Source organism: Panthera tigris, chromosome C1 (assembly GCF_018350195.1).
Source record: "Panthera tigris isolate Pti1 chromosome C1, P.tigris_Pti1_mat1.1, whole genome shotgun sequence".
Lineage (NCBI taxonomy): Eukaryota > Metazoa > Chordata > Mammalia > Carnivora > Felidae > Panthera > Panthera tigris.
The window spans coordinates 32,686,727-32,704,977 of record NC_056667.1 but is presented as its reverse complement, the minus strand read 5'-3'; the positions used below and the strand labels follow the sequence as shown (position 1 = coordinate 32,704,977).

Here is an 18,251-nt window from a genome sequence, read left to right as displayed (position 1 = left end):
GAAAAACTTACACTTGTTTTAATGGTCTCATTGTATAAAGAGGAATATAATAATGATACTTATATTGGAAAGTAGAGAATATTTAGGAAAAAACCAACCTGCATGTAAAGGCTGTGCTGTAAAAATGCACTCCATTCTTTTTTTTTTTTCCCCTCATGAATACCTGGGGTTTATTATATTTCTCTCCCTCCCTCCCTCCTTCCATCCCTCTCCTTCCACCCCTCCCTCTCACTCTCTCTTTTTAATTCTCAAGTTAGTTAACATACAGTGTAGTCTTGGCTTCAGGAGTAGAACCAGGTGATTCATCACTTACATATAACACCCAGTGCTCATCCCAACAAGTGCCCTCAATGCCCATCACCCATTCGATGCACCTCCTCTTGTAATATAGGAGTGTAAAGCCATAGGTTTACCTCTAAGCACTGCTTTAACTGCATCTCACAAATTTTGGTATGTTGCATCTTTTTTATAATTTAGTTCAAAATATTAAAAAAATTCTCTGGTGAGCCTTATCTGACCCATGAATTACTTACAGATGTGTTCATTTCCAAATATTCCAAATGTTGGGTTTTCCTGGATATCTTATTATTTTAGAATAATTTTTTTTTTCATTTCAGTCTTTACATATTTATTCAGACTTATTTTGTGGCTCAACATTTCCTATATCTTTGTGAATGTCTGTGTGCACTTGAAAAGAATATGTATTACACAGTTTGGTGTAATGTTCTCAGATCAAGGCATTTGCTAATGTACCCCAGTGTTCTTTTTCTTACTGATTTTTAATTGTCAGTTTTTCACTTCATATGTTTTGAAGCTTTGTTATTAGTCACATTTACATTTATAAGTGTTATATCTTCAATTATTCTTTTATCAAATGTTTTTAAAATGTCTGATATACTCTGTCTTAAAGTCTATTTTATCTGATATTAATACAGCTATTTCACCCTTATTTTTACTGTTTGCATTGTATATATTTTTCCATGTATTACTTTCATCTGTGTCTATATGAAGTTGTGACTCTTGTAGGCTGCAGTTAGCTAAGTCTTTTTTAGTATCTCTGATGATCTTGTTTTATTGGAGGGTTTAGATTATTAGCATTTTGTAATTATTGATATTGTTAGATTTAGGTCTACATTTTGTTTTCTGTTTGACCTCTACATTTTTAGTTCCTTTCTTCCCCACTTTCCTGCCTTCTTTTAGATTACTTATATGTTACTTACATTACTTAGCTATATTTAATATTCTATTTTAACTTATCTATACCTTTTTGAGTATTTCAGTACATTTTTGGGCATTTTGGTATACATTCCTAACCTTTTCAGTCTACTCAGAGTTCATATTTTACCATTTAAAAAAATAATATTTTGAACATCTATTTGTTTTTGAGAGTCAGAGAAGGAAGTGGGAGAGGGGCAGAGAGAGAGAGGGAGACAAAGAATACAAAGCAGGCTCCAGGCTCTGAGCTGTCAGCACAGAGCCCAATGCGGGGCTCGAACCCACAAACTGTAAGATCATAACCTGAGCCGAAGTCAGACACTTAAGTGACTGAGCCACCCTGGCACCCCAGTATTTTACCATTTCATACAAGATGCAGAAATTTCCAACCATATGGGTCCCTTTTGCCCCTTTCCTCATCATTTCTCCTAGTTGTAATATGTATGACGTATTACATGGAAGCCTTGCAAGGCAGTGTTTTAAGTTTGGCCTTAAATAATCATATGTGATTTTTGAAACGTAAGAGGAAAACAGTCTTATATTTTACTCAGATGTTTACCATTTCTTTTGTTTTATTTAGTTCATTCCTCAAGATCCACGTTTTCCTGTGCTATAATTTTTCTTCATCTTAGTGAACTTTCTTATATTGCAAGTCTCCTGGCAATAAATTCTCCTGGTTTTACATTCTCTGAGAAGGTCTTTCTTTTGCCTTCATTCCTAAAGAATATTTTCATTAGATATACAAGTTTAGATTGAAAATTTTTTTCTTTCAGTACTTTAAAGATGTTTACAGTCTAATGACCTCTGTCATCTATGAGAAATACAGTCATTTCCAATCAGTGTTCTTCTGTATGTGGATGCCATCTTTCTTTGGCTGCTTTCTATCTTTATTTTTCAACAGCTCAATTATGATGTATCCAAGTGGGATTTTTTTTTTTAATTGACACTGATGGAGGTTCACTATGAAATTCTCAAGTCTGTACATTTGTCTTTGAATAAATTTCTGAAGTTTTCAGTCATCAATTCTTCATATTCTTTCTGCTCCCCCCCGCCCCCTTTCCTCTCCTTCTGGAACTCTAGTGACACATATTAAACCATTTGAGATTATCCCATAGCTTTCTGATGCACTGATCTATCTTCCTCCTCCTCCTCCTCCTCCTCCTCCTCCCCCTCCTCCTCTCCCTCCTCCCCCTCCTCCTCTCCCTCCTCCCCCTCCTCCTCCCCCTCCTCCCCCTCCTCCCCCTCCTCCCCCTCCTCCTCCTCTCCCTCCTCCTCCTCTTCTTCCTCCTCTTCTTTTTCTTTTTCTTCTTCTTCTTCTTCTTCTTCTTCTTCTTCTTCTTCTTCTTCTTCTGTCTTTATTCTTTTTGTTCTTTAGATTGGGTAATTTTTGTTGATCTGCCTTTGAGTTCATTGACTCTTCACTGTTTTATCTCCATTCTAATATTCAGCCTATCCATTGACTTTAAAAATACAGATAATGTACTTTTCATTTGTAAATGAAAAATTTGTTGATTTTGTTCCTTTTTATATTTTTAATTTCTCCACTGAGATTTCCTTTATTATGTTTTCATTCATGTGTGCTTTGTTTTGTTTTTACTTTACCTCATTGAGCTTAATTGTAATAGCTTCTTAAAAATCTTTGCCACATAATTCCAGTAGCTCAGTCTTCTTGTTGTAGGCTTTTATAGATCGTCTTTTCTCTTGAGAATGGGTTTCATTTTCCTGTTGCTTGTATGTCTAGTAATTTTAGATTGTATCCTGGACACCGTGTTATGTTATATAGACTCTGAGGTCTGTTATAATCTTGTATAGAATATTGATATTTTTGTTTTAGCTGGCAGGTAACCACGTTAGACTCAAACTGTTAATTCTCTCTGGCCTTCTGTGGACAATGGTTCTAATTTCAATTTAATTCTTTAAGTCTGTGCTTTAGTCTGCATTTGCATGGTTCAGAAGTCAGCCTTTTGTGAAAACTTTTGTGGTGTTTCATACATAGTACTAGGGCATCTCTTTTGACTTTCTCCCCAGGGGATTCAGTCTTCTCTCTGATAGCTGGCAGTGTTTACCTGGGCTCTCTTCCCTAGTTCCCTCTGACAGAAAGATAACTTCAGCCACATCTACTTAGTTCCACATCTACTGCCCAGTCTTGGGGCAAAGCTGCAAGAAAACAGGAAACTGAGGCTGGTGTCTCCCAAGTTTTGACTTGTCTCCACATCTGCCTCATAGAATTACTTTTCAGAATCCTCAGCCAGTTTTCATTCTGTGTCCCATGCCTCCCTCCTCCACCGCCCCCAACTTGTAGTTGTTATCAGCAGAAGCTTGGTCTGTGGGAAGATCACACCACCATTCTGGAAGTAGAATTTGAATGAATAGGATTTTGACAGGGAGAAAGAGGAAACTCCAGAAAGTACCTTTCACAAGCTGACTACTCTCTCCTAGATTAGACTCATTGATACTTGCTTTGTCCAGAATTTGAGTTTCGGCTGCCATTATAATAGTTATCAGGATACATTTTGGGATACCTAGATGACTGGCTTTACTAATCAGACTGTTTATTGTCTGTTAATAGTGTAGAATCCTTGAGCCTATTACTAAAAATATATACCATACTATTGAGCATATCAAAGCATGTAAAGAGAATGTTGTTTATTCTCTTGATGGAACCAGACTGAAGTATCCATGAAGAATATATAATTAAAAGAGTTTTAAATTTTGCCATCTAATTTATTATAGCTGAAGTTATGAATCTGCCTTTGTAGGGAAACAGTGTCTCATATCAAAGCTCTTTCTTTTCTCCTTAATCACTATTAAATATCCTTCTGTATCATAGATATTCAGCATCAGTAACAGCTAAGTTTTCGTGGTTATCATAACAGCTAGCCCTTACCATGCATTTCAGGTACTGTGCTAAGAGCTTTGCACAAGTTATTTCATTAATGCTCTTAACAGACCTCTAAAGGAAGTGACATAATCCTCTTTTTTATACATGGATAAAAGAGCATAAAGGTTGAGTAATTTGTCTGCAGTCACACCACACAGGCTTGCCTCTTCCTACCAGTGAGGAGGAGTGAGAATTATAGTCGAAATGGAGATGACTAAGTTGGGTTAGAGGAACATGAGATTTGCAGTGTTCCAAAGTAAATGTTAATTCAGGTATAGCTAAATTGGTTGGCACCAAAATTGAGGCATAGACACAGTTGTCTGTGTAGTTCTTCCACTTGTATTGCTTTCTTTTCTTTTTTTTTTCTTTCTGTTTTAGAGAGAGTGTGCACAAGTTGGGGAAAGGGACAGAGGGAGAGAGAATCTTAAGCAGGCTCCACGCTCAGTGTGGGGCCTGACACTGGACTGTATCCCACGACCCTGGGATAATGACCTAAGCTGAAATCAAGAGTTGGATGCTCACCTGACTGAGCCACCCAGGCGCCCCTTTCTACTTGTATTTCTGAAGCCCTTTGCCACTTTCACCTCATTCTCATTGTGTACCCAGCACCTAAGTGCCAGATACTATTATCTGGGGGGTGATTCTTATCTTTTATTTTGTTCATTTCAATAAGCTGCCTATTCCCTACTTTCACAGGATATCTGGTGAAAAATTCACGGTGAGGAATTAATTGATAAATAGATTAATCTTAGAAATATGTCTCAGTGAAATTGCTCTCTTTTTTCATTTAGTGTGATCTTTTAAAAATGCATATTCAGTTGAGATCATGTGTGGCACTTTTTTTTTTTCCAGAAGAGGAATGTACATAGAACTAGCATCATAGCCACAAATTGTTTATATCTTCCCTTTCTTTAACTTCCAGCATTGAAGTTGAACTCCCTTGAGTGCTCATCAAAGCCATAAGCACCATTTTGATGGAAGAAAGAGGAGTTATCACAATTTATACCCCAAATTCTAAATACAGAATTTTGACCCCCCATGTTAGCTCTATAAGCAATGTGTATGAAGTTATGTTCTTCAGTGCTGTTTAGCTGCACTAACAAGGGAAGAAAAATGAAACAACTGAGAACCTTAAATCAGAGAGATTTATTTCTCTTTCAAGTAGAAGTTTTGAGATAGATTGGACCAGACAGATAACCAGCTGTGTTCCACAAATTCATTTAGATGTCCGTGTTCCTTCTAATCTTGTATTTTCGGTGTTCCCCAGGGTATTACCCTCAGCTTTATGATGAAGCAAGATTACCACCACTCTGTGTCCCAGCCTGCAGTAGTAGGGAAAGACAAGAGTGGAGGACAAGCAGGGTTTTTTTCACAGGCACGATCCAGAACTTGCACACATCACTCTTGCTCACATCTTCTTTACACATGTTAGTTATATGGCCACATACACCTTAGTCGCATGGACACAGATGGTTGCAAATGAGGCTGGAAAAGGTAGTATTTAGCTGGGCAGGCCATAAGTCAGTAACTGTAGGGTTTTATTACTAAAAGGAAGAAGGGGGGAATATGGATATTTATAGGACCATTAGCAGTCTCTGCTATAGAATTTTTGCTAAACTATCCTACAGTCAATTAAAAGAGCTGGTAAGAAGTAGCCATACCAATGGACTTTGTGATATCAAGTCAGTAGCATATTAAAATATAGTACAAGAGATTTAAGCAGGGATTTAAGTTCATGTTTTTAGGAACAAAGCACAAAACCAGATGTTAGAATTTGATGAAATATCTTCAAATTGTGTTAAAGTTGCTGGATATATGAGCTAATAATTATTTATTTTGTTCTTGTATTTTAGGCCTCAACTCCATATAGCATAGATTCAGATTCTTTGGGAATGGAGTGTATTATTTCGGGAAGTGCCTCTCCAACTCTGGCAATCAACACTGTGACTAACAAAGTAATTCTGTTTTTTTAAACACTTTTGAAATGTGATTGAATAATACATTTAATTTGCCTTTATAATAACAATAGAGTTCTGTATGAGTGAGGTTACAGATGATATAAATTTGGCTAACCTATTCATGGCAGCTTGAAAGCTTGAATCCACAATGTTTTGAGGTGTGCACAAATTAGAAGGAAATATTTCTCTGAAGATCAAGTTGGAGGATGCTTATTGGGAAGCTCTATATTAATTTAAATCCTTGACACTGCCAGTTCCCAATGATAAAATTTTGAGTCTGCATTTTATCAAATCAGTTTGTTTAAAAAAAACCATTGATTACCCCTCTAAATATGTGATTGAAAAAGAAAAGATTGTCAGATTCCCAAGCAGTCAGCACAATCCAGGAAAATGAATAATGTGGACAAACTCATACAGTTCGCTGGAATGGTGGTCACCCTATTTCATGATATTCAACTGTAGGTCCATATCCAGAAATACAGTATGTTATAATCTGCTGTCCCTCCCCTCCCCTCCCCTCCCCTCCCCTCCCCTCCCCTCCCCTCCCCTCCCCTCCCCTCCCCTCCCCTCCCTTCTCATTCAAATTTCATGCCAAGTCAGATACCTAGTGGGAAATACATGTCTCATCTTTACAAGGTAATTTGTTAAGGTCATATCTCAAAATCCTAAAAGGTATTGGGAGGTTTATGAAGTAATTCAGTTCTATGCATGCATTTCCTCCCTTCCTAGACCATGAACGCCTTGAAGCCATATATTTCTGACACTCATGCTTGTATTCTCATTCAGTCTAACTTTCAAATCTTGCTTTTACCCTAATCTCCTCTCTCCCTTGCTTTCACTTGTTCTTACTTTATTTCTGTCTCTTTCTCTTCCACTTTATCATGCACACACATAAACACATACACGTGCACGTGCGCACACACACACACACACCCATAACTATACTGACACAGCGTACACAGGATCTTTTTATTTGTACAAAGATAATAAACCAATAGAAGACAGTTTATAATTTTAGTGACTGATCACATTTACAATTTAGAAAGTAAACTGGCACCTGAGGTGTAGAGTATTGATTTTTCTCAAATAACCAGTCCATGGAATGATTCCATCAGAATCACTTAGGAGAGGTCTGTGTGGGTGCATATGTGTGAGTGTTTGGTGGTGGTGGTGGTAATTACAAGGTTTTATAGCAGGCCTACCAGATCATTTATTTTACACTTATGGATAGGGTTCAGAAATCTGTACTTTAAGAAATCATCCCTTATTGTGCCCAACTAGACTTGAGAATTTGTGGTGAAGCAGAATGGGCTAGGATCAGAAATATCCAATACTGTTCTTTGTGGTAGTCCAAGTAGGAGGCTTAAACATAGGTAGTTATGGCTGTTAAGAAACAATTAGGAACTAGTAATGCTAGGACTTCATGATGAAATAATATGGAGGTCAAAGGAGGTGGAGTTTTTGGACTTCTAGATACAACGGAGTAGCTAGTTTTAGATTAATCCTTCTTCCTATCTATATAAAATACTACCATCCCCCACTACCAATAAAAAACAGGGAAGAGGCACTGGAGAACAGAAAAGCCAGGCCTTCAGGGATGAAGATCCCATAAAAAAGGGAAATACATTGAGATAAGCCCTACAAATTTTGCCTTGGGACATTTCTCAGTTCTTAATGCATGACATACAGACTGAAAAGAAAACAGAAGCCAAAAGCAGCCATTGGGTTAGGGAGACAAAAACTGGAGTTTGGGGCTACGAAACAGCCTGGGCTTGAGGACTAGATCCTCATGGATCTCAGAAGTAAGTTTACCTTCTTGCAAGTAATATCCACTTAAGGCATTTGCTAACTCCTGATTCATTTATGTAGTTGGGCTCAGGCCTAGACAAAACAAGTGGATTTTTCACTACTCAGAATTAAGCAGTTTCACAGAGAAGGAAGGGACAAAAATTGTCGTTCATGATCTTCAGGGAGGAGGAAGCCATGGTAAAAGGCTTTCAAGTTACCTCAGAAGGGTTATGTTCCAGAGGAAGAGCAAACCAAAATAGACCAACTGCAAATTATTATCGGGTGGTTGCTAATATTCTTCTACTTGCCAAAAGAAAACTAAATCCTTTCTGGAAGAAGATAACATCATACTGAGCTTTTGCAGTTTTTCATAAGATCTCAACTTTCAGTCAAAAATTTCAGACATTCCAGGAAACAGGACCAAATAAGTGACAAGGGGGTGGGTACGGAAAGACAACATAAACATATCTACAAGTGATCTAGATATGGATTTTAAAATAACTATGACTAATATGTTCAAAATAGTCGAATTATAGAAAATTTATCCAAGAATTGGAATCTGTATGGAAGAATCAAGAGGAAACTCTAAAATTGAAAAATATAATAACTGAAATTAAGAATTTGATAGATGGGTTCAGCAGTAAATTAGGCACACCAGAGGAGAGAATAGTGAACTGGAAGAAAGGTTCGTAGAAAATAGAATGAAACACAAAGAAAAACAATGAAAATTCAGAAAAACTTAAGGGATAAATGGGATATGTGGGAAAAGGTCTAACAAACTTTTTAGTCTTCCAGAGGAAAAAGGAATAAGGAAGGAACAATATTTTAAAGTTTTTAAACTGATGATGACACAGTACAGATTCAGGAATTTCTGAGAACCCCAAGAAAGATTAATGAAAAGAAACCTTATTGGGCAAAGAAAATCAAGCTCCTAAAAAAACAAAGATTAAAAAAATCTTAAAATCAGAGGCAAAACAGGCAACTTCAAAGGAACAACAGTAAGCCAGGCACTGACTTCTGAATAGAAATGCTAAAAGCTAGACATGAGAATGAAATTTGTATCATGCTTAAAGGAAATACCTACTAATCCAGAATTCTGCAATTAAAATTTCTGTGGAAAATGAAGGTTAAATAAATAGATTTTTATAAAAACAAAATTAGAGAGAATATGTTACTAATACATCAGTAGTAAACAATTAAAGGGAACTAATTTTTTAGATAGAAGGAAATTATCCTGTGCTGGAAAGAATGGAGAACACTAAAAGAGTATGTTGATAAATGTGAATGTGTATTGAGTATTTAAAACAATAACATTTCTGTTACATAACACAATGCCTTTGAGTCTAAAATACTACAGAAGTTAAAATACATGACAATACTAGGGTAAGGCAGGAAGAAATATAATTGACCCTCGTACAATGTGAAATTTAGGGATGCCACCTCCCATGCCCCCCAAACAATTGAAAATCCGTGTATAACTTTTGACTTAACTAATAGCCTACTGTTGACTGGAAGCCTTACTGATACCATAAATAGTTGATTAATACATATTTTGTATGTTATATGCATTATATTCTGTATTCTTACAAGAAAGCTAGAGAAAAGAAAATGTTATTAAGAAAACCTTAAGGGAGAGAAAAAATATTTTTACAGTACTGTATTGTATGTATGTAGTTATTTGTATTTATTTTTAATTTTTTTAATCTTTATTTATGTTTGGGGGCGGGGGAACAGAGTGAGAGCTGGGGAGGAACAGAGTGGGCAAAATGAATCTGAGGTAGGCTTCAGTCTCTGAGCCATCAGCACAGAGCCCGACGTGGGGCTTGAACTCACTGACCGCAAATTCATGACCTGAGCTGAAGTTGGACGCTTAACCGACTAGGCCACCCAGGCGCCCTTGTATTTTTTTATTTTTATTTTTTAAAGTTTATTTGTTTTTAGAGAGAGAGAGAGAAAGAGCAAATGTGTGCCCACACAAGTGGGAAGGAGCAGAGAGAAGGGGGGAGAGAGAGAATCCCAAGCAGGCTCCTCACTGGCACAGTGCACTGTCAGCACACTGTCAGCACGGAGCCTGACACAGGGCTCAAACTCCCAAACCATGAGATTATGACCTGGGCCAAAGTCAGACACTTAACTGACTGAGCCACTCAGGTGCTCCTATTTATTTTTAATTTTAAATCAAACTCTTCACCCAACATGGGGTTTGAACTCATGACCCCAATATCAAAAGTTACATGCTCTACCTACTAAGGCAGTCAGACTCCCTAGTACTGTGCTGGGTTTATTGAAAAAATTCTCTGTATAAGTAGACCCACGCAGTTCAAATCCATGTTGTTAAGGACCAGCTGTGTATACAGTTGAAACCTTTGCATTACATGGGAATTGGTAAAAGTACGAAGTCAAGGGCATGTTGTGATATTTAGGGCAGTGGTTATTTTAACACACCAGCATGTATCAGAATAACTAGGAGGACTTGTTAAAACCGAGGTTGCTGAGCCTCAGAATTTCTGATTTAGTACATTGGATTGGGGTCTGAAAATTAGAATTTTTTTTTCTTTTTTTAAGATTTAAGTAGTCTCCACACCCAACATGGGCCTGGAACTCACAACCTTGAGATCAGAAGCCACATGTTCTACCAACTGAGCCAGCTAAGCAGCCCTGAAAATTTGAATTTCTAATAGTACTCAGATACTGGTCCTGTTATTGCTTACTACAAGAAGAGTAAAAGAATATAAAATAAGCAAGGAAAAATAATAAATCCAGAAGTAGACACAAAAGGAGAAATAAATGAGCAAAGAAGAGATAGAGAAATAGGAAAATAAATATGTATTCAGATTGAATTGTGTTGGGAAATGTAAATGAACAAAATATTCCATTTAGAAGTCAAAGATTGTCAGACTGGATAAAAAAGTAAAATTCAACTATGTGCTACTTACAAGAAGTATATCTTAAAGGACAAGACACATTACTGAAAATAAAAGATACTTTATTATGAAAAAGGATCATTTTAGTAATACTAAATTTGTCGGCCTTTTAAAGCCAACAAAACTAAAAGGAGAAATAGATAAGTCCTTGATCAGAGGAAGATTTTATGTCTCTCTATAACTCCTGGAAGAAGCAGATCAAAATTAAAACATAACAAATCAAACAAATCCCATTAAAGATAGAGAAGATTTGAATCATGAAATTAGGAATTTGACCCATTTGATATATATAGAATATTGCATTTAACAATTGCAGAATATACATTTTTAAGTGCACATGGAATATTTACCAAAATTGATCATGTAATACTGATGAATGCTAGACTATAAAGAAGTCTCAACAAATTTCAGAAGACCATCGTACAGTGTATCTTTTCCAGCACAGGGGAATTTAAGTGGAAATAATAACAAATAGATAATTAGAAAATTACCTAAAGTTTGCAGATTAAGCAGTATAGTTATAAATAACCCAGGATCAAGAAAGAATCATAATAGAAATTAGAAAATACTTAAAGAAACATAAAATATGAAAGCCTGTAGAATGCAGTTGAAGTATTAGCCTAAATGCATGTACTAGAACAGAAGAAAGATTGAATATTAATGATTTAAGCATCTAGATAAAGATCAAAATAAATCTGAAGAAGACGAAGGTTATAAATAAGTCAGCAAGCAAGAAGTTGATTCTTTGTAAGGATTAATAAAATTTCTAGCCAAGGTGGGATAACAAGGTCTAAATTTACTTTGCTACCTGAAACAATTGAAAAAACAGACAAAATATGTGCAACAATGGTTTTTAAGAGATTGGGCCATAGGACAATGATCCCTGAGAAATTGTGAACAAATAAGGTCAGCCCTATGATTGTCCTAGCTTACTGTCTGGAGAAAGTTTCCAAGGTACAGAGGTCTCCCTGAGTAGAGCATGTTGGATCTAGGAGATCATGGCATCTCCAGGGTGGCTAGAGTTCGCAGGGCAGCATATCAGAGAAGAGAAAGCTGCACCAAGGGAGAATTCCAGTGATATGCAAAAGGTCTCCTTGAGTCTTCAGCTGAGTACTTACCAGTGCATGCATGAGTAAGGAAGACAAGGGAAAGAACCACCTGAAAGGATTAGTGTGGATAATTACTGATATTCCTATAGGGCCAGGCATAGTAACTTTCACACAAGAGTGAAGTGTTTTCGTAATTCACAGGTCATTAGGTAAGGTACTCAGGAGTTTGCTTTAATAGTGGAATAAAATTAGCCCTAGACTAAAACGCTGCTCTGGTCCTGTCTACACACCTTCAAAGCAAAACCCAAGAAGATCGGTCTATTTTCAGATAAATCAGTTTTTTAAATTTGATTTTGATTTTTTTCATATGTAATTCAGAGGCCATTATAAAATTTCCCCTTTTAAAGTTTATAATTCAGGAGTTCTTGGTATATTCACAAGGTTGTGCTCCTGTTAACAACCATCTAATTCCAAAACATTTTCATCACCCAAAAAGAAAACCCTGTACTTATTAGCATTCATTCCCTATTCCATCCATTTCCTGTAACTGTTAATTTACTTTCTAACTCTATGAATTTGCCTATTCTGGACATTTCGTATAAATGGAATCCTATAATAAATATGTGACCTGTTATGTCTGATTTCTTTCACTAAACACATTTTCAAGGTTCAGCCATGTTGCAACATATATCAGGACTTCGTCCCTGTTGTCAAATAATTTAACTGTGTTCCAGAATAAAGCTCAAGAAAATTTACAAGAATACAAAACTGTCTAGCACTTAACAGTGTAAAGTTCACAGTGGTCTGGCATCTAATAAAAAATTACCAGGCTGGCAAGAAGTAGTAAAAAAAACAACCCATAATGAGGTGAAAATTAATCAGAACTGACCCAGAAATAACACAGGTGATAGAATTAGTATAAAAGGACATAGACAATTACTGTAAGCCAAGATACAGAAATAACCGAAGTGTCTATCAGTGGATGAATGGGTAATGAAGCTCTGTGTGTGTGTGTGTGTGTGTGTGTGTGTGTGTGTGTGTGTGTGTGTGTGTAGACACAAAATAGAATATTATTTAGCCATGAAACGCAAGTTCTGCCATTTATGACAACATAGATAGACCTTGAGGGCATTATACCAAGTGAAAGATATATACTGTATTTATATGTGGAATCTTAAAAGGCCAAACTCCTAGAAACAAAGTAAAACGGTGGTTACCAGGGGGCTATCAGGTGGCAGAAATGGAAAAATGTTGGTCAAAAGGTACAAACTTTCAGTTATAAGATGATTGAGTGTGGAGGATCTATTGTATAGCGTGGTGATTATTGTTAACAGTATTGTATTCACGTGTACATGAAAGCTGGCTAGGTGAGTAAATCTTAAATATACTCATCATTAAACGGAAATGGTAATTATGTTAGTTGATGCAAGAGTGGTATTTATTTTGGAGTACATAAGTGTATCAAATGAACACCTTGTATACCTTAAACTTTTATGTTCTATCTCAAAGTTGGAAAAAGCCCAGTTATTATAACTGTATTCATGGAGGAGCTAAAGGATAGGTTGAACATTTGTATAGACACATGGAAGATATTTTTTTTAAATACAAATCAAACTTCTTAGAGATAAAAATTATGTCTGACTTGAAAAATACACTTGATGGAATTAATAGCAGATAAGACAGAAAGATGATTGACCTTGAAAATATAGCAGTAAAAGTTAGACAAAATGAAATACGTGAAAAGACTTTAAAAAAGTACATACATAGAGTATTAGCACTGGTAACAACTTAAAGCAACCTAATATATGTGTAATTGAAGTTCCTAATGGAACTCTGGATCTATAGAAAGGAATTAGGACTAGAAATGGTAACGACATGAGTAGATATAAAGCTTTTTCTTTTTAATCTAAATCTCTTTAAAAAACAATAAACTTTTTCTTACTATTTTTTAAAAAATGTTTTATGTTTATTTATTTTTGAGAGAGAGACAGTGTGAGCAGGGGACGGGCAGAGAGTGAGGGAGACACAGAATCTGAAGCAGGCTCCAGGCACTGAGCTGTCAACACCAACACGGGGCTTGAACCCAGGAACTGGGAGACCGTGACCTGAGCTGAAGTCAGAGGCTTAACTGACTGAGCCACCCAGGCGCCCCGATAATAAACTGTTTAAAGATAACAAAAGTATGTTCTGGGTTTATAACATGTAGAAATAAAATATAGGACAACAGTAGTACTCAGGCAGGTAGAGGAGAAATGGAAGTGTTAGGAAAGAAGTATTAAATAAACTTTGAGTAAGCAGAAACAAAGCTATTATAGGTGACATGATTGTTTATATGGAAAATTCAGAAAAATCTACAGATAAACTGAGAACTAATAAATTAACAAGGTCTTGATATCAGTATTAGATTTTAGAAATCAATTGCATTTCTCTATATGAGACAGAAAATAAAAAGATGACAATTAGGTTAGCTTCCAAAAACATCAAATACCTAGGATTAAATGGAAGATGAACTCTACACAGAAAACTATAAAAAAAAAGGACTCAGAAAAATAAATTATAGAAAGAACAAAATAAGAATTAAAAAAATAAAAAATCAAAAACCCAGAGAAAACAAAGGAAGTATAAATAAATGTATGTATAATTTTCATTGAGAAGATTATTATAAAGTCAGTTTTTCCTAAATTGATCTGTAGATTAAAATCTCAATCAAAAGTCCCCTATGTTTTTTGGGGGGGAAGGGAAGGGAATAGAAAATGACTAACTGATCTTAAAATGTAAATGGGAATCCAAATGGCAAATGGTAGTTGAAGAAAATGTTGAAGAAAAAGATAAATGGTAGAGGATTTATATTTATACTTCCAAATATCAAGAGTAAGCCTACAATAATTGAAAGAGTGATATTGGCATAAGAGTCCACAAATAGACTTAAGGAACAGAACTCAGTGATGTCTTTGAACGAACGGTGCTGGATCAATAGGGAAACCAGATTTTCCATTCACAAAAATCAGTTCGAGATGGATCTGAGATACAAATATAAATGATAAAACCATAAAACTCTCAGTTGGATGAAAAAGAAAAGGAATTTTAAGAAATGTAATGAAGTAATAAAGATTTAAGAGTAGATATTAGTGTAACAGAAAATAAAGCTTTGTGTAATCCTTTAATTTTACTATAAAAGGACAGAAAAGCATACATTGTATGATTCCATTTATACTTAGTTCAAAAACAGGAAAACCAGTCAATAGTGGTAGAAGTTGGTATAGTGGGTGCCTGTGACAGAGAAAGGGATGGATAACGACTAGCTGGTGAATGGGAGAGCACCTGAGTGGGCCTTCTGGAATGCTGGTAATGTTCTGTATCAGGTTCTGTGGTCTTTGGACACCTAGGTAACTAAGACCCTTTTAGGGATTCCATCAGGTCAAAACTATTTTTATAATAATACTATAATACTATTTGTCTTTTCCATTATTTTTGTATTTTCATTGATGGAGCAGAAGCAGTAGTATGTAAATGTTAGCACAGATCAAGGCAGTGACACCTAAGTATTAATAGTCATTGTATTTTCGCTGCCTACACCCTTCAGATTAAAATAAAGAATAACAGTTTTACTTAAAGATTTCTTTGGTGAAGCAGGAAAAATAGTTTTATTAAGTTGTGACCTTTGAGTACATGTCTTTTTAACATTCTTTGTAATGAAATGGGAAGTATGCATAAAACACTTAGACTACATGCTGAAGTACCTGCCTGTGGTTGTTTTGTGTGGTTGTTTTAGGTGGATGTGAAGCCAACTGCTTTGTTCGTGGATCATAGGGTTCCTTAGGGTTGAGGGAGAGGGGCAGAAGGAGAGAGAGAGGGAGAAAATCCTTAACAGGCTCCACACTCAGTGCAAAGCCACACACTGGGCTCAATTCCATGACCCTGGAATCATGACCCGAGCTGAAATCAAGAGTTGGACGGAGCCACCCCTGTGCCCCTGGATCATTGTTTTTACTTGAAAGAACAGTTGACACTGATTATTCAGATTTGGGTATTTGGCAGGTGTTTTCTTGGTAATGAACATAGTGAATCTGTCACCTCCAGGAAAACTGTTGGCAGTATCCTTTGCCAATGGTAAAATTTGAGCTTTGAAGCAAAAAGTAGAAGTTTGGAACACTTGTATCCACCACAAAAGACTTCTAATGAGATCATTGGTGATATTAGCAAGTATGATGTTTTGATGTTGTGTAATGAAATGTGTCCGTATTTAGAAGATCTGTATAACAATGAACGAGTATTTTCCATATGGCAGTGAATAATGTTACAAAACCATGCATAGATGAACGGTCCATTCACAATACAGGGTCCAACAGTGGACTTTAATGTATCAGAGTATGAAAAATTTAGTGGTATGTTTTCAGGTCCACATTGCAACTAATCTTTAAAAAATTGTCATTTGTCCTGTTTTGGTATGGTATCAAAAAAGTCCATCCACAATGATCTGAAAGCCTGTTAAAATATTCTTCCCTTTTCCAAATATATATGTGTGTGTGTGTGTGTGTGTGTGTGTGTGAGAGAGAGAGAGAGAGAGAGAGAGAGAGAGAGAGAGAGATACTGGGCTTGCTTTCTATAGTTGCACCTAAACAACTTACTGCAGCAGGAAAGAGAATCTAGTGGTTTTCTCTTAAGCCAGGCATCGAGATTTACAATAATGTAAAACTAAAGGAACTCCTCTAATTTTGAGAAAATATTTCTTATGTTAACATTTAGTTGGGTTTATAATTGTTTTCTTTAAGTTAATGAAAAATGTGTTTTAATATACAACATGCTAATTATTAGTAGATACATCAGCACAAACAGCTCCTTGACTCTCCAATTTTTAAGACTGAAAAAGTGTTCTAAGATCAGTTTGAGAACTGTTCTATACTTTGTTCTGGCTGGTGATTACATAAGTAGCCCACTTTGTAATAAATTAGTAATTTGTGCACTTTACTCTGTGTATGTGTTACATTTTAATAAAAAATGTTTATCCTTCTTCCAGATAAGATTTTGTCCAAGATTTCTGACTTGAGTGATAGGTAACTGAGCATGGACAGGACAGAGTGATTGGCTAAGAAAATTACCATAGGATGCTTGTAATTTGTTGGGCTAGGAGCCTGTAAGGTTGATTTTTTTTTTTTTTTAATGAAATTTATATTGGAAGTATTTACCAGAAAAATCTTTGCCAGAGTTTCCTTTATTCCCTCTTAGTTTTTCTTATATTCTTTTCCCTATTTAGTTCCTAGGCATGTATTGTTCCTAGCTGATGTTGAATGAGGAACAGTTTGGTTTTGCCTTAAGTATAGAGGCATACATGCCCAGTTTTTTACATATTTGGCCTCTTGGCAAATATTTGTAGCATTTAGCATGACTCCATTTTTAGCACAAACAGAAGGGTGGTGATAGGTCAATTGGTTATTAAGTTAGCAAATATTTATTAACTGTATACTGGTAGAAAGCACTATGTTGGTTATGATTACTTATTGGGGACTTAAGGAGCTAACAGTCTAATAGTGGATAAAAATTTGATAAAAATTAGTTATACCATACAGCTAAATGTATTGTGCCCATGGAAATAGCACAGAAAGGAAAGTTGGTAGTAGCATCTGAATAGAACCTTGAATTATACTTAGGCTAGTTAACTGTTTTAAAAAATCTCATTTTTATTGGTTTCTAATTAAAAATTATATTACTTATTTTAAACAAACTTGAGCATTGTAAAAATATCAGTGATAAGTCTTCAGGAATACCCAGCCACCTGCCAATTAACCATTGTTAACAGCTTGATTTATAGACCTTAACATCTAATGTTTATATTAGCATCTTGTTACTTTTAATGAGGGTTTTTTTTTTTTGTTTTTTTTTTTAGTGTTTATTTTTGAGACAGAGAGAGACAAAGCATGAGTGGGGGAGGGGCAGAGAGAGAGGGAGACACAGAATCCGAAGCAGGCCCTGGGCTCTGAGCTGTCAGCACAGAGCCTGACATGGGGCTTGAATTCGCGTACCGTGAGATCATGACCTGAGCCAAAGTCGGAAGCTTAACCGACTGAGCCACCCAGGCACCCCTTCATCTTGTTATTTTTAAAAATTAGATCACATACCTATGAATTTGCAAATGTGTTAGACTGTTGAGTTTCCACTTTTCAATAATGCAACCACTATGATGCCTGTGATTTTTAAAAATTCCTTTTTTGTGTTTTTTGATGCCTAAGATTTTTTTTTTTTTATAGAGAGCATGTGCCCACGCACGCACATGAGTGGAAAAGGGTCAGAGAGAGGGGAAGAGAGAGAATTCCAAGCAGGCTCTGTGCTAACAGCCCCAGCATGGGGCTCAGTCACACAAAATGTGGCATCATGACCTGAGCTGAGATCAGGAGTCGGACGCTTAAATGACTGAGCCACCCAGGCACCCTGATGCCTA

The 18,251-nt window shown here is 36.0% G+C and overlaps 1 protein-coding gene across 3 annotated transcripts in view; it reads left to right on the top strand.

The window, feature by feature from the left end:
* FOXJ3 (forkhead box J3) overlaps positions 1 to 18,251 on the top strand; it is a 148,751-nt gene that overhangs the window by 98,914 nt on the left and 31,586 nt on the right. For 2 of the 3 annotated variants that reach the window (XM_042996819.1, XM_042996821.1), the window contains one exon: positions 5,950 to 6,051. The exons of the other annotated variant lie outside the window; for it this stretch is intronic. In XM_042996819.1, the coding sequence (XP_042852753.1) occupies positions 5,950 to 6,051 (102 nt within the window). The remainder of the gene's footprint in view (positions 1 to 5,949; positions 6,052 to 18,251) is intronic. 3 annotated transcript variants of the gene reach the window in all.